This window comes from Hyperolius riggenbachi, chromosome 11 (genome assembly GCF_040937935.1).
Source record: "Hyperolius riggenbachi isolate aHypRig1 chromosome 11, aHypRig1.pri, whole genome shotgun sequence".
In the NCBI taxonomy this organism is placed as follows: Eukaryota; Metazoa; Chordata; class Amphibia; order Anura; family Hyperoliidae; genus Hyperolius; species Hyperolius riggenbachi.
In genome coordinates, this window is record NC_090656.1 from 12,501,823 (window position 1) to 12,526,441 (window position 24,619).

Consider the following 24,619-nt stretch of genomic DNA (forward strand, 5'->3'; position numbering starts at 1 on the left):
TAAAAGCCTTCAAAAGCTAGCGTCTAAACGACGGCGTTTGACCATGGCGCCGAGCGAAAGCTCGGCAGAAGCCCGTATAAACCAGCCTTAATACTCCCCATGCTCTACTCAGCGCCACCAGGGGATCTGCAGGGAGGGTGGGAAGGATCAGGAGGATCTGCAGGGAGGGTGGGAATGCCGCCAGTTCCATGTGGGCTTTCCAAGGACTGCTGGGTACATGCAGGGCCGGCGCTACCATTAAGGCAAAGGAGGCAGCTGGCCCAGGGCCCCAGAGCTTGTAGGGGCCCCCAGTGGCTACAAGAGGAAAAAATTTTTTTTCAAATCGACCTTATAGTTCCTGAGAAAATCCATTTTAAAGTTTCAAAGGAAAATAAATACACATTTAAAAACCAGCCGACTAATGGTTAATAGCAAATCCACCTTAAATTCTAGAAACCCTAAATTTGCAGGATATGTTAAGGAGATCATTAGGAATAAGAGGAAAAAACAATTTTTCAAAAAGACCCTATAGTTTTTGAGAAAATCGATTTTAAAGTTTCGAAGGAAAAAAGTATACTTTTAAATGCGGTAAATGTCACTTTTAGTACCTAACGGTAGTGTAATTTTACATGTATCAAAAGAAAGAGCAATAAATTTCCTGACGGGGTTTCCAGGGGGTCCATACACAGCCGCAGCGGTTTGGCCAGGGATCGCTATACAGCCGCAATATGGCTGTATGAAGATCCCTGGCATTTTTTTCCTATTTTCCTATTTTTTTTTTTATGTTTAGAGTGTGGGAATTTGTTTTTTATTTTTAATTATGTGGGGTCCCCCCTCCTGAAACTTTTTAACCCCTTGTCCCCCATGCAAGCCGGGGTAGCCAGAATGTGGAGCTCCGACCGATTGGGGCTTCAAACCCTGACTATACCAGCTGCAAAAAAGGTCCCTTAATACCAATTTTTGCTCCGGGGTATCTGTTGGGGGGGCCCCCCAGGTTTATTTTGCCCTGGGGCCCCATTGTTGCTTAAACCGGCCCTGGGTACATGTTGGCACATTAAATAGCCCAGATAGCTGCAATGTGCTGACAGGCATTCATCAGTCCTTGGGAAGCCCACAGAAGGAAAAAAAAGTGGAGCTGGCGGAGCAGAGCAATTGTAAATCTCCCTCGCGGAATGGACGAGCCTGACTTATCCTTACCGCCAGGGAAGTTAACACCCCACCCTTCTATCAGTCAGGTAATAGCTGTACAGTTTTCTGGAAATTATTGAACCGCAGGAAAGCCATCTTCCAGTATCCGGCAGGACCCAGAGCACATAGCGGACTATGAATTCCCTGCATTGGCTGCAGTAACTGCATCCCAACTTTGTGAGTAGATAATCATATAAAACTTTCCTCTCCTTATACCCAACGATTCTGCGCCATTTGCTCTTGGTCTCGCGGTCTAATTCTCGTTTAGGTGTTCTTGGCCCCTAAAAGAACCATCAAACCCCTTCTACTATAGCAAGGAGAGTTAAACAGTCATGCGGTGCGATTTATTAGGTCCGCTTTACCTGAGCTTTTGATTCTGCTGCTTGTCTGGATCCTGAGCCACCAGAGCGATGATCTTCTCTCCCTGAGGAAGGTTCTCCAGAACCTCCACCTGGCTGACCGAGGGGACAAAGAACGGAGCTTCATTCACATCCTCCACGGACACCGTGACGGTGGCGGTGGATGTCGGCAACGGAACAGAGAAAGGTTCTTCATTCTTCGCTGTGATCTGCAGCACAAACTGCTTCCTGGTTTCATAATCCAGACCCTGCGTGTTCCAGAGAACAAGATCAATACATGGCCGGCAAGACCCTCAACTCTAAACTGGGAGCTGCCCCCTCTGCGTATCCATGGCGACAATACAAAGAGTTGTTTCAGGAAGGAAGTCTGCTTAAAGGAAACCAGAGATAAATAAAATGTATATATACCTGGGGCTTCCGCCAGCCCCATCCGCACGGATCCTTCCCACACCGCTGCCTGCAGCTGTGGTTTCGGGTCCTGTTACTTCCTCCAGTCTGCGCAACTGAAGTGCACTTTCTACGCAACTCTCCATCAGCCCCTGGAGAGATACATGGAGGGCGCACTTCTCTGGCGCAGACTGATTGTGACTAGAGGAAGTATCGGGACCAGGTATCGGAGCTGCAGGCAGCGGCGGACGGTGGCGTGGGAGCGATCTGAGTGGATGGGGCTGGAGGAAGCCCCAGGTAGGCATTTATTTTTTCTCTCTCTCATCTCTGGTGCACTTTAAAGCAACCCCAAAGGAACCATAAGACTCAACTAAAAGGGAATTCTCTGAATCCTAGGGAGTCTTTCTGGTCCTCTGTCCCCTACCTTCGGGACTCCTCAGAAGGCTTGGGGAGTGCATCCATACTGCTCATGCGCAAACTCACGTTCGCAGTATGGATCTGCACATCTCCGGACATACTCTGGCAAACTAGTACTCCCGGAGGCTGCAGGGGAGGGCCAAACAAATTCAACCAATGAGAACCAGAGCCTTCCTTCTTCATAGGCAAGTATTTATTTTTAAAGAGAACCCGAGGGGGGTTTGAAGAATGTTATCTGCATACAGAGGCTGGATCTGCCTATACAGCCCAGCCTCTGTAGCTATCCCAAACCCCCCTAAGGTCCCCCTGCACTCTGCAATCCCTCATAAATCACAGCCCTGCTGACAAACAGCTTGTTAGAGCTGGCTGTGTTTATCTCTATAGTGTCAGTCTGCTTCTCTCCCCGCCTCCTGCAGAACTCCGGTCCCCGCCTGCATCCCTTCCCTCCCTGCTGATTGGAGGGAAGGGACGGGGGCAGGGACTGGAGCTATGCAGGAGGCGGGGGAGCAGCCGAGACTGACACTACAGATGTAAACACAGCCTCACAGCGTGGCTGTGATTTATGGGGGATTGCAGAGTGCAGGGGGACCTTAGTGGGGTTTGGGATAGCAACAGAGGCTGGGCTGTATAGGCAGATCCAGCCTCTGTATGCAGATAACATTCTTTAAACACACCTCGGGTTCTCTTTAAGTCAGCCAGACAGGCCAGAGGTACTGCCCCTGACTAAAGCATGAGGTCATGAGTTAGACTCCCAAGTCAGAGGGGATGGGGTGAGTTCTCACTTCAGGGTTGCTTTAAATATTGAGAACTTTTTTTTATGTGTGTAGCTGATCAATATCAGTATTCCTATAATTATAAAGCTTACCTGTTTGTAGAGTACATAGTGTGTGACATCAAGGCCATGTAGGTGTGTTACATATAACTATAGTGAGTCTTGTGGGGTTGATTTAGGATAGGTGTTGAACACCTTTCATTTAGGTGTCATAAGTAGGGATAAAGTTATTGCTGATTTAATAGGGACATAGCTAAAAGGTCAAAACTGCTCTGGTCCATAAGGGGGAAACAAGGTCTGGATGTGAAGTGGTTAAAGCACCACAATCACATAAAATGAACGCGTATGTAGAAAATGTACACTTGTTCCAGATTAAAATGCATTATAAATGACCTTTTCCCCAATTCACTTTCACTTAAAGTAGGCAGTAAAAATCTGACAGTTTTTAGAGTAGTGCATCTCCTCATGGGAGACACTGCTCTCCTTTCAAAAATCGCGTACTAGACAGCAGTTGATCAGTCCACCTGCCAGAATAGTGAGAGGCTGTAGAGAGACTGGCCACTATCCGTGTATAGATACTTTCCATAGAGTGCACTTCGAGGGGAAAAAAAAAAAAAAAAAGGGAAGGACTGAGAATCCTCTATGTAGATGGACTATTCCAAACTGTCATGATGTGTCAAATTACTCCCGGTTGTAATTAAAGGGGAACTGAAGTAAGAGGTATATGGAGGCTGCCATATTTATTTCCTTTTAATCAATACCAGTTGCCTGGCAGCCCTGCTGGTCTGTTTCTCTGCAGTAGTATCTGAATAACACCAGAAACAACCATGCAGCTTGTCTTGTCAGATCAGACTTTAAAGTCTGAAACACCGGATCTGCTGCATGCTTGTTCACTATAGTCATCCTTTAAAAGGACCACAATCGCAAAAAAAATAATAAAAAGTAAGCCGTTAAAATCTGAAAGAGCTGACAGGTTTTGGGCCAGTCCCATCTCCTCATGGGGTACACGCTCAGGGTTTTCTTTGATTTCAACTGCATTGCCTGAACAGCAGCTGCAAAGTCTGACAAAATAATGTGAATGTGAGTAGGGAGGCTGGCATCTTACTATTTTGGCAGTTAAACTGCTGTTCAGGAAATGCTGTTGAAAACGAAGAAAACCCTGAGAATCCTCCATGAGGAGATGGACTGGCCCAAAACCTGTCGCTTCTGTCAGATTTTAACTAACTGCCTACTTTTTTTTCGTGATAGTGGTCCTTTAAGGGAACTCTGCCATTGTACAGGACAGAAGTACAAGGCTGCTGAACCAGAGTCTTGTAATGAGAAGTAAGTGGATTTGGTATAAATAGACAGTATGAAGGGCGTACAGCATGTAATAGACAGCCGGTGGACAGAGGGAGGCCAGAGGCACGAGGCAGTCAGGTGGTAATCAGGAGACAGACCAGCACAATATGATCTCTGTACAGAGCACGAGATAAATATCTCCTTTACAGGAGGGAGAGACGTGGCTGACATACAAGGGCGAGATCTCCCAGCCACCCCCTGCAGGCCCGCAATGAGAGAAGTTTCTGCAATGTGATGTTCCGTGCCGGCATAAAACTTATCTTATGGTCTTTTACTTAAAGTGGATCCGAGATAAACTTTTACTCATTGCATAATTGTGTTCCTTTCATAGAGTTTTTAGGGAAATCCTCAAGCCAAATACGTTTTAATACTCTAATTCCCTATAAACTAAACAAGCCTCGCCCACAGCTTTTCAGAGAGCCTTGGCATTTTCAGACAGTAGCAAGGGCTCATGGGAGCTCAGTCTGGGCAGGAGGAGGAGGTTACTAGCCATTGCAGAGGCAGAGGGGAGAAATCCGATCGGATCACAGTTGAATGAAAAAAAAAAAACAAAAAAGAAAAACCTTTCAATTTTTTTGTGAAATTCGTTCGTTTTTATCGAATTGCTGTAAAATCTGATAATTTTATTGTATTGTGTGTGGCCAACTTTAGATCCATCAGTCTAGAGACATTTTAGTAGGGAAGCCAATATTTTTTGAGACTTGGGAGGCAGACAGGGAGAAGTGGGAGGAGCTCCGCTTGAGCCCGATTAGGGGAATGGAGCACTCCATAGATCACTGAGCGAGAAGCAGGAGCATCCCCTCCTGTGTGAGTCAGTCTGCAGTGTGGGTTATTTCATGATAAAAAGGTGGCAAAGTTATGCTTGCTGCTTACACCACCTGCTTATTGAAAGCGGCACGTATTGACCTAAAATATTTCACCAACCGGAAAAAATATTCTTGAAGTGTATATAGTAGTGAAAATGACGACTAAGTGACAATACCTCTTTAGCACCTTTCTACCTTATTTGCGATTCCCAATATCGGGTACTTTAGTTCCCAGCACTCACCTTGGCGGTAGTAAGGATGCCAACATTGCTATCGGGGTCTGTGGAGATTGAGAAGAAGCTGGCCTCTGGACCCCGGATCTCATATACAGCGCGCCAGGCAGGAGTGTACATCTCATCATTGTCTGTGACGGACAACCTCAGAACTTCAAATCCCACTTCATTCTCAGGCGCCACGGCGGAGTACTGCCACAAGGAGAGGCCGGTGTTAGACCAGAACACACAGAACATCGTAAAGGCTTACATAACGGGATGAGAAAACAAGAACACAAGCCAGAAACATACTAACATTTCTGCATCTGCATAGAGGTGCAGGGGACAGAGATGGCACAAGGTTATAAACAGATTCGGGTTCAGAACAAACCTACAGTTCCTCTCGCGGTTATTAACCGGCAACTATAGCAGTCTAAGTATATAAAAACCCCACACACTTCGCAGCTGGCACTTACCTTCACAGGGTCGAACACCGGTGCGTTATCATTGGAGTCTGTGATCTGGATCAAAGCTGTTGCAGTGGTGGACAGACCTTTGCCTTCCATATCAGCAGCTTGGACTATCAGGGTGTACTGTGGCACTCTCTGTAAATAGAGGAAAAAAATAAATAATATTCAAGACATAACTAGGGATGGACACATTTGTTTCCCCTTCAACTTTTTTTTACCTAAAAATTTTTTTGTCTGGAATTCAAGTTCGCATTTAACAGACGGACAGCAATAGACAGACAGAGACACCCTCCCCGGGCCTGGACTCGCTATACTAAGTTGTATAGAAAGCCCCAGAGCAATGCCATTCTGAATTCTGCTGTAGAATGTCATTTTGCGGGAAAAAAAACCAAAAACACAAAAAAAAACAACTTTTCTTTGAAGTACATTATTCAAAATCCATTTTCTCAAAAACGACTGAGTCTTTCCGAAACCATTTTTCCCCACTTGTACCCAATTTGCTCACCACAAATGTTCATTTTGTGAATTTGTGGTAAAATTTGCGACTGCGTTCTGTGATGTTCGGCCATCTCTACACAAAACATTAGCCGAGAACGGGGTTGGCCGAACAGCATTCTTTCAGCACCCCAAGTTTTCAAATCCATCTTCCCTGGCGGCAGGACATGATGGGTGCCCGCAGTTCCTGGCTGTCAGTGTCTAGAGAATGAAGAGGACCTCTCACCTCTCTGTCCAGGCCTGTGCCAATGACACTAATGAGTCCAGATTCCTTGTTGATGGTAAAGAGACCGGCTGACGGCTCCTCGGGGGTCTGCTTCAGAATGGAATAGCCCAGAATAGCATTATCCGTCATGGGGTCATCTGCGTCCGTAGCGGTCACATTCATCACAGCAGTACCTGTTACACAGACAAGAATGAGATAAACAGGAAGGGGCGGAGCATGCAATAAAACCATGCCCCCAACCAGCAGCTTCATAAAGAGACTAAAATCATAAGAGACTAGAAGTGGTCAATAAAATGCAAATAATTCAAACCGAGCCCTTTGCCCCCCTCCAGTCATATGCCCCAGAGTTTTTTTGTTTTTTTTGCAGCTTCCAGTATGCAGATGAAGGTTAGTGGTTAGGGAGTGGGGTATTGAGACGAACTTTTGAGTTGAGAGATGATCTGTGGAGTTCTCCTTTATACTCATATAGTGCAGTGTAAGTGCGAGATCCAGAAAATAGCAATGTGAGGAAGTGGGTGTATCCGAGCAGTGTTCTCCCCAGGCTCTTTTAGCCGGGTGCTCCACCCGGCTAGGTTTGGTGACCACCCGGCTGTCATCGGCTCACCTCCTCCTCTGCTGTAAGCAGAGTTGCTCACAGAAGCACCGGCCCTGGATTCTCTCATCTCGCCCCACCCGGCTACTTTTTCATGCCACTCAGCTTGAAAAAAAATTCTGGGGAGAACACTGCCGAGTGTAGATCCTTTTGATAGACATGGCATGCCTGGCCAATCAACGTGAGGAGGGAGGAGCCAGAAGTACATAGTAAAGGAGTGGCCCACCACTCTGAAGCCACGCCCTGAGGAAGTCCGGAAGTGACAGACGAAACTAGTCGGCTGACGCATGCTGCCAGAGTGGTCCGCCCGGGTACCCTCTGGAAATATCCCGACTGGGATGTCTTGGTGAACGGGAGCCAGTGTATCGCTTTCCACCCGGTACTCTATAATCCCTGAATGCTCGGTTTAGCGATCTGACATGTGCTGCCAGACGCGGATGCCGGGATGCACTTGCTAGCATGCCTTAGGTAACTGAAGCAGGCATTCACAGGCTCGCTCTCACAATTCCTGGAGAAGATAGTGTTCAGCAGACTGTTAATTGCTGCATTGCACTCTCGCCGGGGTCCCTCAATCCCTGAAATTTCCTAACCTATTGGGATTTACAATCTCCAGCCAGGATTAGAGGTTCCGCGAGTAGAAGTAAATCAGCATGTCTTATTGTCTGAAATAACCCAGGATATTGTGGATCTGCTGGAGCAGGTTTCATGCTACGCAGGAGGCTGAAGATGGACTTTGGTTATATTAAGCTTTATTGTCACTCAATGGAACATTTGTGGAGTTGTTGAAATAGTTTGTGGCTACCCAAGTAGTAAGTTGACTTTTTGTACGGGCCCAATGTTTGCGTGTGCGCAGCTGTAGGTGGTGCGTGTGCGCAGCTGTAGGTGGTGCGTGTGCGCAGCTGTAGGTGGTGCGTGTGCGCAGCTGTAGGTGGTGCGTGTGCGCAGCTGTAGGTGGTGCGTGTGCGCAGCTGTAGGTGGTGCGTGTGTGCAGCTGTAGGTGGTGCGTGTGTGCAGCTGTAGGTGGTTGGTGTGTGTGTGTGCAGCTGTAGGTGGTTGGTGTGTGTGTGTGCAGCTGTAGGTGGTTGGTGTGTGTGTGTGTGCAGCTGTAGGTGGTTGGTGTGTGTGTGTGTGCAGCTGTAGGTGGTTGGTGTGTGTGTGTGTGCAGCTGTAGGTGGTTGGTGTGTGTGTGTGCAGCTGTAGGTGGTTGGTGTGTGTGTGTGCAGCTGTAGGTGGTTGGTGTGTGTGTGTGCAGCTGTAGGTGGTTGGTGTGTGTGTGTGCAGCTGTAGGTGGTGTGTGTGTGTGCAGCTGTAGGTGGTGTGTGTGTGTGTGTGCAGCTGTAGGTGGTGTGTGTGTGTGCAGCTGTAGGTGGTGTGTGTGTGTGTGCAGCTGTAGGTGGTGTGTGTGTGTGTGCAGCTGTAGGTGGTGTGTGTGTGTGTGCAGCTGTAGGTGGTGTGTGTGTGTGTGCAGCTGTAGGTGGTGTGTGTGTGTGTGCAGCTGTAGGTGGTGTGTGTGTGTGCAGCTGTAGGTGGTGTGTGTGTGTGCAGCTGTAGGTGGTGTGTGTGTGTGCAGCTGTAGGTGGTGTGTGTGTGTGCAGCTGTAGGTGGTGTGTGTGTGTGCAGCTGTAGGTGGTGTGTGTGTGTGTGTGCAGCTGTAGGTGGTTGGTGTGTGTGTGTGTGCAGCTGTAGGTGGTTGGTGTGTGTGTGTGTGCAGCTGTAGGTGGTTGGTGTGTGTGTGTGTGCAGCTGTAGGTGGTTGGTGTGTGTGTGTGCAGCTGTAGGTGGTTGGTGTGTGTGTGTGCAGCTGTAGGTGGTGTGTGTGTGTGTGTGCAGCTGTAGGTGGTGTGTGTGTGTGTGTGCAGCTGTAGGTGGTGTGTGTGTGTGTGCAGCTGTAGGTGGTGTGTGTGTGTGTGCAGCTGTAGGTGGTGTGTGTGTGTGTGCAGCTGTAGGTGGTGTGTGTGTGTGCAGCTGTAGGTGGTGTGTGTGTGTGTGCAGCTGTAGGTGGTGTGTGTGTGTGCAGCTGTAGGTGGTGTGTGTGTGTGCAGCTGTAGGTGGTGTGTGTGTGTGCAGCTGTAGGTGGTGTGTGTGTGTGCAGCTGTAGGTGGTGTGTGTGTGTGCAGCTGTAGGTGGTGTGTGTGTGTGCAGCTGTAGGTGGTGTGTGTGTGTGCAGCTGTAGGTGGTGTGTGTGTGTGCAGCTGTAGGTGGTGTGTGTGTGTGCAGCTGTAGGTGGTGTGTGTGTGTGCAGCTGTAGGTGGTGTGTGTGTGTGCAGCTGTAGGTGGTGTGTGTGTGTGCAGCTGTAGGTGGTGTGTGTGTGTGTGTGTGTGTGCAGCTGTAGGTGGTGTGTGTGTGTGTGCAGCTGTAGGTGGTGTGTGTGTGTGTGTGTGTGTGTGTGTGTGTGTGTGCAGCTGTAGGTGGTGTGTGTGTGTGCAGCTGTAGGTGGTGTGTGTGTGTGTGTGTGCAGCTGTAGGTGGTGTGTGTGTGTGTGTGTGCAGCTGTAGGTGGTGTGTGTGTGTGTGTGTGCAGCTGTAGGTGGTGTGTGTGTGTGTGTGTGTGTGTGTGTGCAGCTGTAGGTGGTGTGTGTGTGTGTGTGTGTGTGTGTGTGCAGCTGTAGGTGGTGTGTGTGTGTGCAGCTGTAGGTGGTGTGTGTGTGTGCAGCTGTAGGTGGTGTGTGTGTGTGCAGCTGTAGGTGGTGTGTGTGTGTGCAGCTGTAGGTGGTGTGTGTGTGTGCAGCTGTAGGTGGTGTGTGTGTGTGCAGCTGTAGGTGGTGTGTGTGTGTGCAGCTGTAGGTGGTGTGTGTGTGTGCAGCTGTAGGTGGTGTGTGTGTGTGCAGCTGTAGGTGGTGTGTGTGTGTGCAGCTGTAGGTGGTGTGTGTGTGTGCAGCTGTAGGTGGTGTGTGTGTGTGCAGCTGTAGGTGGTGTGTGTGTGTGCAGCTGTAGGTGGTGTGTGTGTGTGCAGCTGTAGGTGGTGTGTGTGTGTGCAGCTGTAGGTGGTGTGTGTGTGTGCAGCTGTAGGTGGTGTGTGTGTGTGCAGCTGTAGGTGGTGTGTGTGTGCAGCTGTAGGTGGTGTGTGTGTGTGCAGCTGTAGGTGGTGTGTGTGTGTGTGTGCAGCTGTAGGTGGTGTGTGTGTGTGCGCAGCTGTAGGTGGTGTGTGTGTGTGCGCAGCTGTAGGTGGTGTGTGTGTGTGTGTGCAGCTGTAGGTGGTGTGTGTGTGCGCAGCTGTAGGTGGTGTGTGTGTGTGTGTGCAGCTGTAGGTGGTGTGTGTGTGTGTGTGCAGCTGTAGGTGGTGTGTGTGTGTGTGTGCAGCTGTAGATGGTGTGTGTGTGTGTGTGCAGCTGTAGGTGGTGTGTGTGTGTGTGTGCAGCTGTAGGTGGTGTGTGTGTGCAGCTGTAGGTGGTGTGTGTGTGTGTGTGTGTGTGTGTGTGTGTGTGTGTGTGTGTGTGTGTGTGTGTGTGTGTGTGTGTGTGTGTGTGTGTGTGTGTGTGTGTGTGTGTGTGTGTGTGTGTGTGTGTGTGCAGCTGTAGGTGGTGTGTGTGTGCAGCTGTAGGTGGTGTGTGTGTGCAGCTGTAGGTGGTGTGTGTGTGCAGCTGTAGGTGGTGTGTGTGTGCAGCTGTAGGTGGTGTGTGTGTGCAGCTGTAGGTGGTGTGTGTGTGCAGCTGTAGGTGGTGTGTGTGTGCAGCTGTAGGTGGTGTGTGTGTGCAGCTGTAGGTGGTGTGTGTGTGCAGCTGTAGGTGGTGTGTGTGTGCAGCTGTAGGTGGTGTGTGTGTGCAGCTGTAGGTGGTGTGTGTGTGCAGCTGTAGGTGGTGTGTGTGTGCAGCTGTAGGTGGTGTGTGTGTGCAGCTGTAGGTGGTGTGTGTGTGCAGCTGTAGGTGGTGTGTGTGTGCAGCTGTAGGTGGTGTGTGTGTGCAGCTGTAGGTGGTGTGTGTGTGCAGCTGTAGGTGGTGTGTGTGCGCAGCTGTAGGTGGTGTGTGTGCAGCTGTAGGTGGTGTGTGTGCAGCTGTAGGTGGTGTGTGTGCAGCTGTAGGTGGTGTGTGTGGAGCTGTAGGTGGTGTGTGTGGTCAGTTTGCGTGTGCAACAGCGCTGTTGATCTTACAGAGATGTGTCCTGACGCACTTTCTGTGCTTTGTAGTCCTTGAGTAAAAAATTGTTTCCCTCCCTTTTTTCACTACTGATTTGAGCCCCGTACTGATTATTTGCAACAATAGTGTAAATCAGGGTATAATTTACTGTGTGATGTAGGGGGAGCAGGGTAGAGGTCTGTCCTCTTTCACATAATTCTGGTATTGAGATGTTTACCTGCTGGTCACAGTCCACGATTAGGTCCAACCGAACCCACTAGACAGGTTTTTTTTTGTTTTTTAGAGTTTAGAAAATTGCTAACAATTAAAAGATTCCCTAAACACTGACAACGTAAATGGAGGGGACAGATTCCAATACTGCGCTTGCGATTAGGCCAATCACAGGACATGCAGCATTTTGGGAGTGTGTGCAATTTTAATGTATTGTATAGGGGCAGGGAAAATCGCTCTCAAAAATCGCTTGCAAAGCTATCACAAATTGCTAGGGATTGCGATTGCGCTTTGTAGTGCGTCCCAGCCCTCTGCTGTTTTTACTGAACTTTTGCAATTCCTGCTAGATTTGGTACTACAGACACGCTGTACACCATTACACTTGATTGGCTGACGGGCTGTCTGTGGACCATATAAAATGGAAGATTGCTGGCTGAGAGTGAGCATTTGCATTTGGAGGCGGTGTGGGTGAATCCTCTGGCGGTGGCAGCACCAGGGCTCACCTGCACTGACTCCCTCTCTTGGTGTCATATGTGGGTTTGGCGGTCCTGGGCGGTGGCAGTCTCCAGGGCCCACCTTCTGTCATGTGCACATGTGTTTGTGTTTTTAAATAATTCAAACTTGAATGCAAATTTGAGCCAATCGTAAAGAAGTGTTTTTGATTGGTCAAATTTCAAGTTGCATAACGTTTTCATTAAATCTGCATGCAAGATGAATCAAGGAAAGAACTTGCAGGACACAAACTATGCGAGACTCTAGGGCCTGGTACACACCATGCAATTTTCACTCCAGATACTAATAAAGTGCTTGAGCAGATCGGACACCAGTTGAACAGGGAATAAAGCTAACCTACACGTATGCAATTTTCCAAATTCAGATCAATAGATGACAGATCTGAATATCGGAAATCTGGATATCGAAAAAAAGCTCTAGCATTACATGTTTGAAATTTTTGAAATTCCAATCAGATTTTCCAAATGGAAGATTAATCAAAAAGAACACACAGAGAATGGTAGTCAGTATTTCAATTGAAATTTTCTAGCGTGTACAATCTGCTTCTAATTGAGAAACGGATGGATTTTGAGCTTGGATCGGTCACTGGCAATCAGTAGGCGGGATATTTTTCCTTATATCTCATTTTCTCGATCGGCAGTAGGATCTGATCAGAAAATTGCATGGTGTGTAAAAGGCTTAAAGGACATCCAAAGTGAAAAACTGATGAAAGAAAAAGACAAACTTACTTGTGGTAACGTCTTTTCCAGGAGTCGGAAGGACAGCAACCCTGAGACTTGTCTCCTTCCATTTTAGATTGGACAGGACGCTAGTTAAAAAATTAACATAATGAGATTAGGCAGGAACAGGCAGCATATATAAGACAGCATTCCCTTACCCTCCTCAGTAATAAAAAAGACTCCACACAGAATGATGCTTCAACAAATTTCTTTTATTCGGGTGGGTAGCAAGGGTGCTGTCCTTCCGACTCCTGGAAAAGACGTTACCACAAGTAAGTTTGTCTTTCCAGGACGTCTCAGGACAGCAACCCTGAGAAGATAAACAAGAAACTTTATTAGGGAGGGATAACAGCCTGCAACACACGTCTACCAAAACATAAATCAGAATTGGATGATAAGTCCAGTCTATAATGTTTAACGAACGTATTGTGGCTTGACCAGGTAGCCGCTTTACATATCTGCTCTATAGTAGCTCCTGCCCTCTCTGCCCATGATGTTGACACAGCTCTGGTTGAATGTGCTTTCACTGGTCCAGATAATTGCTTTCCCTGTTGGATATAGGATAATGCAATGGCCTGTCTGATCCATCTTGCTATGGATGATTTAGAGGCCTGTCTGCCACGGCCTTTACCAGCAAAGAGAATCAACAAAGCGTTGGATTTCCTCCAAGATTTAGATTGTTGAATGTACTGTATTAAACACCTCCTCACATCGAGACAGTGCATCTTTTCCTCTTTCTGATTTGATGGGTTACTACAGAAGGTTGGTAATAGAATCTCCTGAGATGTATGAAATTTGGATACAATCTTGGGTAGAAAAGAGATATCTAGGCGAAGAGTTACTCTGTCTTCTGAAATGGTACAGTATGGTTCATTGACTGATAACGCCTGTAATTCTCCCACTCTTCGTGCAGAAGTTATGGCTAGAAGAAAAGCCATTTTCAAGGTGAGATGTTTCTCTGAGATTTCCGAGATTGGTTCGAAAGGAGCTTCACATAGAGCCTGCAATACTGTGTTCAAGTCCCAAGTAGGTACTTTTATCTGTACTGCAGGTCTTAGTCTTTTTAGTGCCCTAAAAAAACGGACAACGTATTCCTCCTCCGCCAATCTTCTCTCTAAGAATACACTCAATGCCGCGGTCTGAACCTTCAGAGTACTAGAGCTCAGGCCTTTTTGGAATCCCTCCTGCAAGAACTCCAGCACTGAAGAAGAGAGGACTGGATCTTTAGATGTAGATGTACACCAGTTGCTATAGGTATTCCATGCTTTAGCGTAAATCTGTCTTGTCACTTTCTTCCTGCTCTGGATAAGTGTCTCCGACAACCTGTTAGAGAATCCTTTCCTCTTTAATAGTTGCCACTCAGGCTCCAGGCAGAAAGGTGAAGGATTCCTGGATTGTGATGCAGAACCGGACCCTGGCTCAACAAGTCCGGTCGATCCGGCAGGATCAGATGATCTGAGGCTAAACTTTGTAGCAGAGCAAACCAGGATCTCTTGGGCCAAAATGGTACTACCAAGATTGCTTGGGCCTGGTCTCGTTGAATCTTGCTCAGTACCTTTGAAATCAGTCCCAAGGGAGGAAAAAGGTAAAGATGATGCTTGTTCCAATTGACTGAAAAGGCGTCCAGGACCCAGGGATTGTCCTGTGGACACAGGGAGGCAAATCGAGGACATTTGGCATTGTTCCTTCTTGCGAACATGTCCACCTCTGGTGTTCCCCATCGCTGAGAGATCTGCCTGAATACTTGGTCGTTTAGAGACCATTCGTCTTGATAGATCATCTTTCGGCTTAGATAATCTGCAACGCAATTTAGAGCCCCCTTCAGATGAACCGCTTTCAAGGACTTTAAATTCTTTTCCGCCCAGCAAAGAATCTTCGAGGTTAGACTCCACAAAGATCTGCTCCTTGTCCCCCCTTGACGGTTGAGGTAGGCCACTACCGTGTTGTTGTCTGTCCTGATTACAACATGATGTTGATGTATAAGTAGGGAGAAGGTCTGAAGAGCTTCCCAAACAGCCCGTAGTTCTCTGTAGTTTGATGATCTGCTCTGAATTAGTGTAGACCAATGACCCTGAGCCGGTAGTTGCTCCAGATAAGCTCCCCATCCCCAGGAACTCGCGTCTGTTGTGATCAGAGACTGCTGAGGGAATTCCCAGAGATTCCCTGCATTCAGATGTTCCTGATCTGACCACCAGTCTAGAGACTGTTTCACTCTCCAGGGAATTGTCACTCTCTTGTCCAAAGACTTCAGGCTTCTGTCCCATTTCGATAGTATCCAGTTCTGTAAGGTTCTGGAATGCAACTGACCCCATTGTATCGCTGGGAAGGATGCTGTCATGGTACCCAATACAGCCATAGCCTTTCTCAGAGTGATGGAGACTGAACTCTGAAAAGAAAGAACAGAATTTAACATCAGCGAGGATTTCCGTGATGGTAGATACAGTCTTTTACTGACAGAACATATATCAAACCCCAAGAATTCCATGTATTGTCTGGGTAGTAGGGATGACTTCTCCCAATTAATCAACCACCCCAAACTGATAAGGAAGTCAATAGTCAACTCCACTTGGAGATTTACTGAATCAAAAGATGGACCCCAGATAAGTAAGTCATCCAAATAAGCAATCACTTGCACAGATCTAAGCCTAAGCACTGCCAAGACTTCTGCCATAACTTTCGTAAAGAGCCAAGGAGCAGATGAAATACCAAAAGGGAGAGAATTAAATTGAAAATGTCTTACCTCTCCTTGAAACACCACTGCAAACCTCAGGTAGCACTGGGATTCTAGATGGATAGGCAGATGGAGATATGCGTCTTTTAGATCCAGGGATGCTAGAAAGCAATTTTCCTGCAGAAGATTTATGACTGAGCGGATGTTGTCCATCCGGAATTTTCTGTATCGGACTGCTTTGTTTAAATGTTTCAAGTTGAGGATGAATCGATAACTTCCTTGTGGCTTCTTTACTAGGAACACCGGGGAGTAAAAACCTTGACCCTCCTGACATTTGGGAACCTGTCGGATGACCCTCTTGGATAACAGTGATCCTACCTCTGTCTGTAGGACCTGATTTTGAACCTGATCTCTTGGAGGGGGAGTTACGAAAAATTGGCTTGGTGGAGGGTATGAAAACTCTATCTTGTACCCCTGGAGAATGATGTTTAATAGCCATCTGTTGTGAAAAAGTTCCTGCCAGTGTTCGAAAAAGTGAGATACCCTGCCTCCCACCGGAATCCTGGCGTCATTGTTTAGGCTGTTGGTTGGCCGGGGTATAGGGTATGCCGGGCTTTGCACGGTGAGATCTATTGGGGGGCCATCTCCTTCTGGGAGCTGATCTATTCTCTGTCTCCGTTTTGCCCTGGTCACGAAAGGAACGGTTTGCCCGAAAGTTACGTCTTCTAACGGGAAAGTTCTTTTTCCTGTCTGAGGATCTTTCTAAAATCTCGTCTAGCTTAGAACCAAAGAGGAGGTTGCCCTCACAGGGAACTCCACATAGCTTAGATTTTGATGATGTGTCTCCCTGCCAGGTTTTGACCCAAATGCCTCGTCTGGCTGTGTTCACTAAAGCAGAAGCTCTGGCAGTAAGGCGGACTGAATCGTCTGCCGCATCAGTTAGGTAGTTAGTGGCATGCAGAATCTTAGGAAAGGAGTTAAGGATCTCTTCCCTAGGGGTTCCAGTAGCGATCTGGGTCTGTAATTCAGTCAACCAGATCTTTAAAGATCTAGAAACTGCAGTGGAGGCTACAGATGGTTTGAAATTCAAAGTGACCGCTTCCCACCCCCGTCTTAAAATGTTGTCCATTTTCTTATCTATGGGATCTCTCAGGTTGCCAAAATCTTCAAACTGAAGCTCAGACCTTCTAGAGACTCTGGACAAGGCTGGATCTAGTTTTGGAGAGTGACCCCAGAATTTCTGATCTTCCGGGCTATAGGGATATCTTTTTGCCAGGGATTTAGGCCAAAAAGCCCTCTTTTCCGGATTATCCCACTCTTTCTTTATAATGTCTTTTAGACTGGAATGAACAGGGATAAAAGATGACTGTGTATCTGAAAGACTTTCGTACATCTGGTCTAGAGGTGACAAAGACTTTTGTTCTTTAGTAATACCCATTGCACAATGCATTGCTTCAATTAGTTCTTTCATAAAGTCAGTGGAAAAAGCAAACTTTAATGGTTTTACATTTTTACTCTCGGATGCATCAATTTCTGATTGGGGTAATTCCTCAAGGGAGGAAATGTCTATTTCACCTTCTGACCCCTCTGACCTTTCTGAGTCTATCTCAATCCTCCTTCTCTTAGGTGGTCTGATAGGGGACTGGGAAGTACCAGCAATAGGGGCATCGGAAGGTAGAGTAACAGGAGGTGTACTCGGGGGCACATCAGGATTTATGGCTGATCTCTTAATCTCCTGAATAGCTGATGACATCTCTGATCTCATCCAACCCATAAGGTCTTTTAACAGAGTGGGTGACTCGTCCTTAACCACCTTTTCCGTGCAAGACTGACACAGATGCTTAGCTGAGTCCGGCATACGAGTATTGCATACTGCACACTTCTTTGACTTAGGTACAGACTTAGTTTCAGAAGTAGTCGTTTTATCAGGCTTATCAGTTTTATCAGACTTGGTAGGCCTATCCTGTTTGTGCCTTGAATCCGACTTTACATTCTTTGGCTGAAAAACACAGACAAAGGAAATAGCTAAAGCCTGAACCTCCCTCAAACAATGAATATACACACACAATTCAGGTATTAAGTCAAATAACCAATGTGACACATACCAGAGAGGGAGTGGAGCTTGTCTCCTCAGAGCCCTGGGAGCAAGAGCCTGCGGGTGTTTCCATGGTCAGCCTAATAGAAAAAATGACCATGATGCCATCTTAAATAGCACTCTGTGGTGCTCCGCCCAAACTCAGGTTATGCACCTGAGGTCTTTTACCTGATCCGCGCCGTTTCCGCCTTGATTCGGAGCCCTAGCTCTATAGCGGTGAATGGCCGCTGCAGCGCACGCCAGGCTGACTTCCTCCTTCCTCTCAGCCGATCACATGACTCCGTCATGTGATGCGTGCGTCCTTCCGGCGGAAGTCCGTCTACGGAAGACCTCCAGTCTTCAGCGCGTCTGCGCACAATGCAGGGAGAGGCAGATGCGTGCGGCCAACGTCCGCGCATGGCTCCAACTGACCAGCGCAAGTCGGAAAGCGTGGCAGCCGCGGCTCCTGAAGTTCCCTCATGGGTAGCCAGCCCCTCCAGCGAACCAGCATCCTGCTGGACAGGAAAACAACTGAGGAAGGTAAGGGAATGCTGTCTTATATATGCTGCCTGTTCCTGCCTAATCTCATTATGTTAATTTTTTAACTAGCGTCCTGTCCAATCTAAAATGGAAGGAGACAAGTCTCAGGGTTGCTGTCCTGAGACGTCCTGGAAAAAAACATTTGTATCTGTCCTCTGAAAAATGACTTTTTAGATATCCCTCAGTTTTATTTTATATTTAAATCGAGTTTACTAGATTAGTATGCTAGAGCTCACATCTATGAACTATTGACCCTTTTTGTCTCTTTCCTGCTCTCAGAAGCCACTTACTGACAGGAAAGTGTTTCATGGCTGTAATTACTTATCAGTGAAGGTTATGCTATAGTCTGACCTGGGCAGAAACTGTCACTTACATACCTGATGTTTAACTCTTTCAGTCAGACAAAGAAAAAGAGGAACACCGCCTAGTTATCTATGTGCCTGGCACTGTACATACACATCTATCTTTTGTCACCTCTGTTGTCTTTATTAGTTACAGCGGTCCACCACTCAATCACGGTGAACAGGGATGTGGATTGCTACTTGAGGTGACATCGGTCCTCTCCAATCACTCCAGCCAGCAGATACCCCTCATCGCTCTCCCCACCGACATACATAAACATACAATCATCAGAAGCTTACCTGGCTGCACGCCTTCCCTCACAAAGCCCTGGAAAACCTCCTGTGTGAACTCCGGCCGGTTATCGTTCTGATCAGTCACCACAACGGTCACTTCCATGGGTGGTTCCACCTGCTGGCCATCTGCAGAGACGGCGTGACATTGCAGCTGCGATACACAGAAGATGGGGTCACACACACTGCAGATGAAGTCTACAGATGGAACAGAGCAGCAGCAGAAGCGGGAGAGCACTCAGAGCAGACTATTATTTATATAGCACTGACATCTTCCGCAGCGCTGTACAGAGCATATTGTCTTGCCACTTAACTGTCCCTCTGAGGGGCTCACCATCTAGTCTCTACCATAATCCTATGTCTATATTGGGTAGTGTATGTATCGTAGTCTAGGGCCAATTTTTGTTTTTGGGATGTGGGAGGAAACCCACTCAAGACACGGGGAGAACATACACACTCCTTGCAGAGGTTGACCTAGCTGGGATTTGAACCGGGGATGGAGCGCTGCAAGGCGAGAGCGCTGACCACCACCGCCGGGCTGCCCAGACTTCCATGTATGTGTTATTAGAATCTACGGTTTATCAGCAGAGTAACTGAACTAAAATATTCATCAAAACTCTCCGCAGTTCTTTCCACTGAATGCAGCCATACTGGGGTGTTTGCTCTGTACCCCTTTGAATCTCCAGTATTTCAAATAGGAGCCAAGTCTAGCAATATAAAGGTAAATAACAGCATGACCCTAGAGCATACAAGTCAAACTCCAGCCTGCAGGCCAAATCTGGTCCTCAGAGCCATCAATTTGGCCCTCAAGGGGTTTGCCCACTTTGCACTATGTTTGGCCCACTCTAGGCCACCAAGGGAAGACATACTGGAGGCGACGCCCTAGCTCACCAGAGAAGCAACGTGGGGGAAGGGCTAATAACCACCAGGGAAGGGAAGGGAGGAACAGGGAGAAGGAGGAACATAGGGAAGCCACCAGGCAACTATATAGGGGGAGGGAGTCACCAGGGTACTGTACAGAGGATGGAGGGAACCACTAGACCCCAAGAAGGAACTGTATAGGGGAGGGAGGAGAGACACCAGGGAACTGTATAGGAGAGGGAGAAGAGACACCAGGGAACTGTATGTGGGAGGGGTGGGAAGCAACTAGACACAAGGGAATTGGTATAGGAGAGGGGAGCCACCAGGCAACTATATAGGGGAGGGAGTCGCCAGTCACCAGGGAACTGTACAGAGGATGGAGGTAACCACTAGACACCACAAGGAAACTGTAGGGGAGGCAGTGAGCCACCAGATAATATTATAAGGGAGAGCGAGGCGGCCACTAGACATTGAGGTTGGGCCATGACTTGGTCCTAGTGTTCAGTTCCGATTTGAGTTTTGACACCCCTGCCCTAGGAGGAGAGACTCACCGTGTACGTTGGTTGTTCCTCACGATCCAGAGGAGTGGTGACCAAAAGCCGGCCAGTCTCCTTCTCTATGATGAAGAGGCCCACTGGAGGTGTGTCGGCCCCCTGGCCCGTGATGCTGTAGAAGATCTTTACAGGTCTGTTGGATTTAATCTGGTGGTAAAACAGAAGAAACGTGACAGGAATGCGATTGGCCTTCTAGCTCTTCCATAAATGTGCCACCATCATCAGGACAGGAGGTGGCAGAGTTTCCGTAAAGCTGAGAGAGGTTGGTGCATTTGTTATGGTCGGCTTTCCTCAGGGGTAGGGTTAGGCATTGGTAGAGCGAGGGCTTGTTTGAGAACAGAGTTCGGTTTAGTAAAATATTGGACATTTTCACAGATATGAGAAATTACCACTGCCCAACAGTAAAATATCCATAACTTTACTAATCTACTAGTGGCCATCTCCGGCAGCCATTTTAAATGGACAAGTCTACACGCCTCATGTACCGCTGCAGACGGCAGGGTGGACAGTATGGAGGCCGCTCATGGTACTCTGTGGCAGTATACTCTTACCTGCACCAAGAACATTGGGAAACTCCCCCTCTGATTCTCAGGAACATTGATGGGCGGGACAACCCAGTCTCTCTTCCTCCTCTTCAAGCCCTTCTGCGTCTCAGGGAAGGTCAGAATTGGGCGTTTGTGTTTACGTGGTTTCTGCACACAGAAAAAAATATGCATGTAAAATGGGGGAAATAAGGGATACAAAATAAAGGTGGCCAAATACCATACAATTAAAATAACCGATTTTAAACCAATTCAATAAATACGATCGGCTGTACAGAAAAATCAAAAGTGTTAAAAAAAAAAAAAAAGTGATCAAAATTTCCCATTTTTGATAAAAGATGATCTGGAGTGCTGGATTTTTATGATCAATTTATATGAAAATTTAATGGCTTAGTGTAGATTAACAAATTCTTCATGTACAGAGCCAAGCATTTTTTTCTGAGCTTTCAATCAATTTTTATCATCGAGGGAAAAAAAAATTAAAAAAAACGTGTGTGGTACGTTAGTCAGATATTTTTTTTAAAGGCCCACTAGCGCAAAAAAAAAAAGTAGGTAGTTAAAATCTGACAAACGACAGGTTTTGGGCCAGTCCATCTCCTCATGGGGGATTCTAAGTGTTTTTTTGGTTTGCAACAGAATTTCCGACACAGAAGTTTAACTGCCAAAACATTAAGATACCAGCCAGCCTCCCTACTCACTCGCACACCATTTTGTCAGACTTTGCAACTGCTGTTCAGGAAATGCTGTTGAAAAAGAAAACCCTGAGAATCACCCATGAGGAGATGGACTGGTCCAAAACCTGTCGGTTCTGTCAGATTTTAACTGCCTACTTTTTTCACGGTAGTGGTCCTTTAACCACTTTCCCCCCGCCCGTACGAATTTCTCCGTCCCTTTTTCCATCCTTTAACCCCCAGGGACGGAGAAATCCGTACTTTCCGCGTTCCCGCCGCTGCCCGCGCTCCCGCTCGTAAACACACCGCCCGCCGCTAGTAAACACACCGCCGCCCGGAGATCAATGAACGGGAAAATCCATTCCCGTTCGTTGATCTAAGCCCCGCAATGATCCGCTGCTCTCCGATGGGCAGCGCGATCATTGTGATCTTACCCAGCCTCCAAGTACTTCCTCCAAGCTTCCGGAAGGACACTTGGAGGTCGCATTAAAACAAAAAAAAACACACAAAAAAAAAAAGTTACTGTGGCCATCTTGTGGCCAAATAGTAAAACTACACCCTACACATTTTTCACATACAAATAAATTACTTTTACACAACAAATTAACTCATTATCTCCCACACTCCCAATTTTTTTTTTTTTGTAATTAAAAAAAATTAAAAAAAAATGTACAATAAAAAAAAAAATACATAAATAGTTCCCTTAGGGACTGAACTTTTTAAATATTTATTTCAGGAGGGTACAACACTGTTACTTTATAAACTATGGGCTTGTAATTAGGGATGGACGCAAAACTGAAAAAATGCACCTTTATTTCCAAATAAAATATTGGCGCCAAACATTGTGATAGGGACAATTTTATAACAGTTTTATAACCGGGACAAAAGGGCAAATACATTTCATGGGTTTTAATTACAGTAGCATGCATTAATTAAAAACTATAATGGCCGAAAACTGAAAAATAATAAATTTTTTCCCAAATTTTTCCTATTTTCCCATTAAAACACATTTAGAATAAAATAATTCTTGGCATAATGTCCCACCTAAAGAAAGCCTAATTAGTGGTGGAAAAAACAAGATATAGATCGTTTAATTGTGATAAGTAATGATAAAGTTATAGACGAATGAATGGAAGGAGCGCTGAAAGGTGAAAATTGCTCTGGTGGTCAGGGGGTAAACCCCCTCAGCGGTGAAGTGGTTAAATATAAAAACAAAACAAACAAAAAAAAGCCAAACAAACAACAACTGATTGCAATTCTTGAAGTGAAGAGATTTTTTAAAAATTCTACGGTGTGTGGCCACCTCAAAGGACAGGTCCAAGGTAAAAAAACCCCTAGATCTACTTGCCTGGGGCTTTCTGTGCGCCGCTTGCGATTGCTCTCACTTAGCCTGCATCATTCAGGTCACATGAGCACGATCGTGAGCAGCCACGCAGTCGCTATAGCCACCGACCAGCCCGGTTGTGTCCTTTAAGAGCTTGGACCTTGGCCAATCAGCAGGAAATTGATTGGTACAACTAAAAGATGCATACAATTTGCATGCAAGCTTGATCTGCAGCTTACTGAGCATTTCTAATGTTGACATTACAGAAGCCATGTTGTTGCAGACCCCCAAACAGAGCAGTACCTCTCTCCGCTGTCTGATGGTGACTCTGGTGGAATATTTTTTGCCTTGCACATCCCATGTCGTGACGCTGAAGGTAGTTTCCGGCCCCTGCAGCGCGAAGTGACGTTTTGCCTTCAAACTTCCATCTGCTGACACCAAGAATCGAGAGTCTCCCACGTCGTATTTGCTGTGTTTCCGTATTGTGCAGTCAATAAAATCAACTAAAAATAAAAATAAAAATAGATCAGTATGTGTAACCAACATTGAGGCCCCGTTTCCAGAGCCAAAGTTGGCTCAAATCTGCATTTTCACTGCAGACGAGTCGCACAGGGAAGCGCTGCCTATGCGGCCAGGAACTTGCTGTGCAGATAAAATGCTGCTGGGACTCTGGATGGCGTGCTGGAAATTTCTGCAGCACACATCTGGATCCCTATAACCGTGCCAGGCACAGCTAAGCGGTCTGTATGCGCGCTCACATCACTTCCAAGTGGCGGCGTGTGTCCTGCAAGATGTACACTAGATAGTGGGAACCGGCCCTAAGGCCAGGATCACTTAGCAGAACCGCATGCGTTTCCCCTCTTACCACATAGTGGAAATCGCATGCGGTTCTGCTAAGTGTGACCCTGGCCGAAGGCCTGGCACAAATTAAAGGTGAACTGTAGTGAGGTATATGGAGGCTGCCATATTGATTTCCTTTTAAGCAATACCAGTTGCCTGGCAGCCCTGCTGAGCCATTTGCCTACAGTAGTGTGAATCAACAGAAACAAGCATGCAGCTAATCTTGTCATAGCTGACCATGTCAGAAACACCTGATCTGCTGCATGCTTGTTCAGGGGATAGGGCTAATAGTATTAGAGGCAGAGGTTAGCCAGGCAACTGGTATTACTTAAAAGGAAATATGGCAGTCTCTATACAACGAACTCACTACAGTTCTCCATTAAGCAATTTTCATAACAGTCTATTGGAGAGAAAGATTTGATCATACACCGCGTATAGAAGAAAGCTAGAGTACCGGTACGCAATTTTATCTTTAAATCTCGATTTTTGATAGCCAATTAGGAAAAACTGCTTCCAGAATCGGACATACACATGGAATGATGGACTGTATTCCAATCAATATTTTCCAGCCTGTCCGATCTGCTTCCAATCGAGAAACATCCATTTGGATCAGTCGCTGGCAAACAGGTTATGTATTTCCCCCCCCGATCTGATTATTATGTTGATCAGAAGTAGGATATGAAGTGAATATTGCATGGTGTGTACAGGGATGATCGGAAATCAGATTGAACCAGTTGGAAATCATCAATTTAACCCATCTAATCTGACGGGAAATTGCATGGTGCATACCAGGCATAACAGTATCTCATGGGCAGCGCGGTGGCGTAGTGGTTAGCGCTCTCGCCTTGCAATGCTGGGTCAACAGTTCGAATCTCAGCCAGGTCAACATCTGCAAGGAGTTTGTATGTTCTCCCCGTGTCTGCGTGGATTTCCTCCGGGCACCCCGGTTTCCTCCCACATCCCAAAAACATACAGATAAGTTAATTCGCTTCCCCCTAAATTGGCCCTAGACATACATACAGTACATTTCACTACACATACATAGACATATGCCCATCTCTCTGAGGTACAGCGACAAGACAATATGCTCTGTACAGAGCTGATGTCGGCGGTATATAAATACTAAATAATAATGACATATTCGTTGCCTGA

At 46.8% G+C, this 24,619-nt stretch overlaps 1 protein-coding gene across 1 annotated transcript in view; it reads right to left on the minus strand.

Moving 5' to 3' along the window:
• The window catches only part of LOC137538374 (EP-cadherin-like), a 98,744-nt gene that overhangs the window by 24,465 nt on the left and 49,660 nt on the right, over positions 1–24,619 (minus strand). Inside the window, exons 3-10 of the mRNA XM_068260497.1 lie at positions 22,931–23,130; positions 20,642–20,782; positions 20,088–20,237; positions 18,685–18,829; positions 6,653–6,825; positions 5,938–6,066; positions 5,492–5,674; positions 1,530–1,774 (exon numbers count right to left, since the gene is read on the minus strand). Coding sequence (XP_068116598.1) covers positions 1,530–1,774; positions 5,492–5,674; positions 5,938–6,066; positions 6,653–6,825; positions 18,685–18,829; positions 20,088–20,237; positions 20,642–20,782; positions 22,931–23,130 — 1,366 coding nt within the window. The remainder of the gene's footprint in view (positions 1–1,529; positions 1,775–5,491; positions 5,675–5,937; positions 6,067–6,652; positions 6,826–18,684; positions 18,830–20,087; positions 20,238–20,641; positions 20,783–22,930; positions 23,131–24,619) is intronic.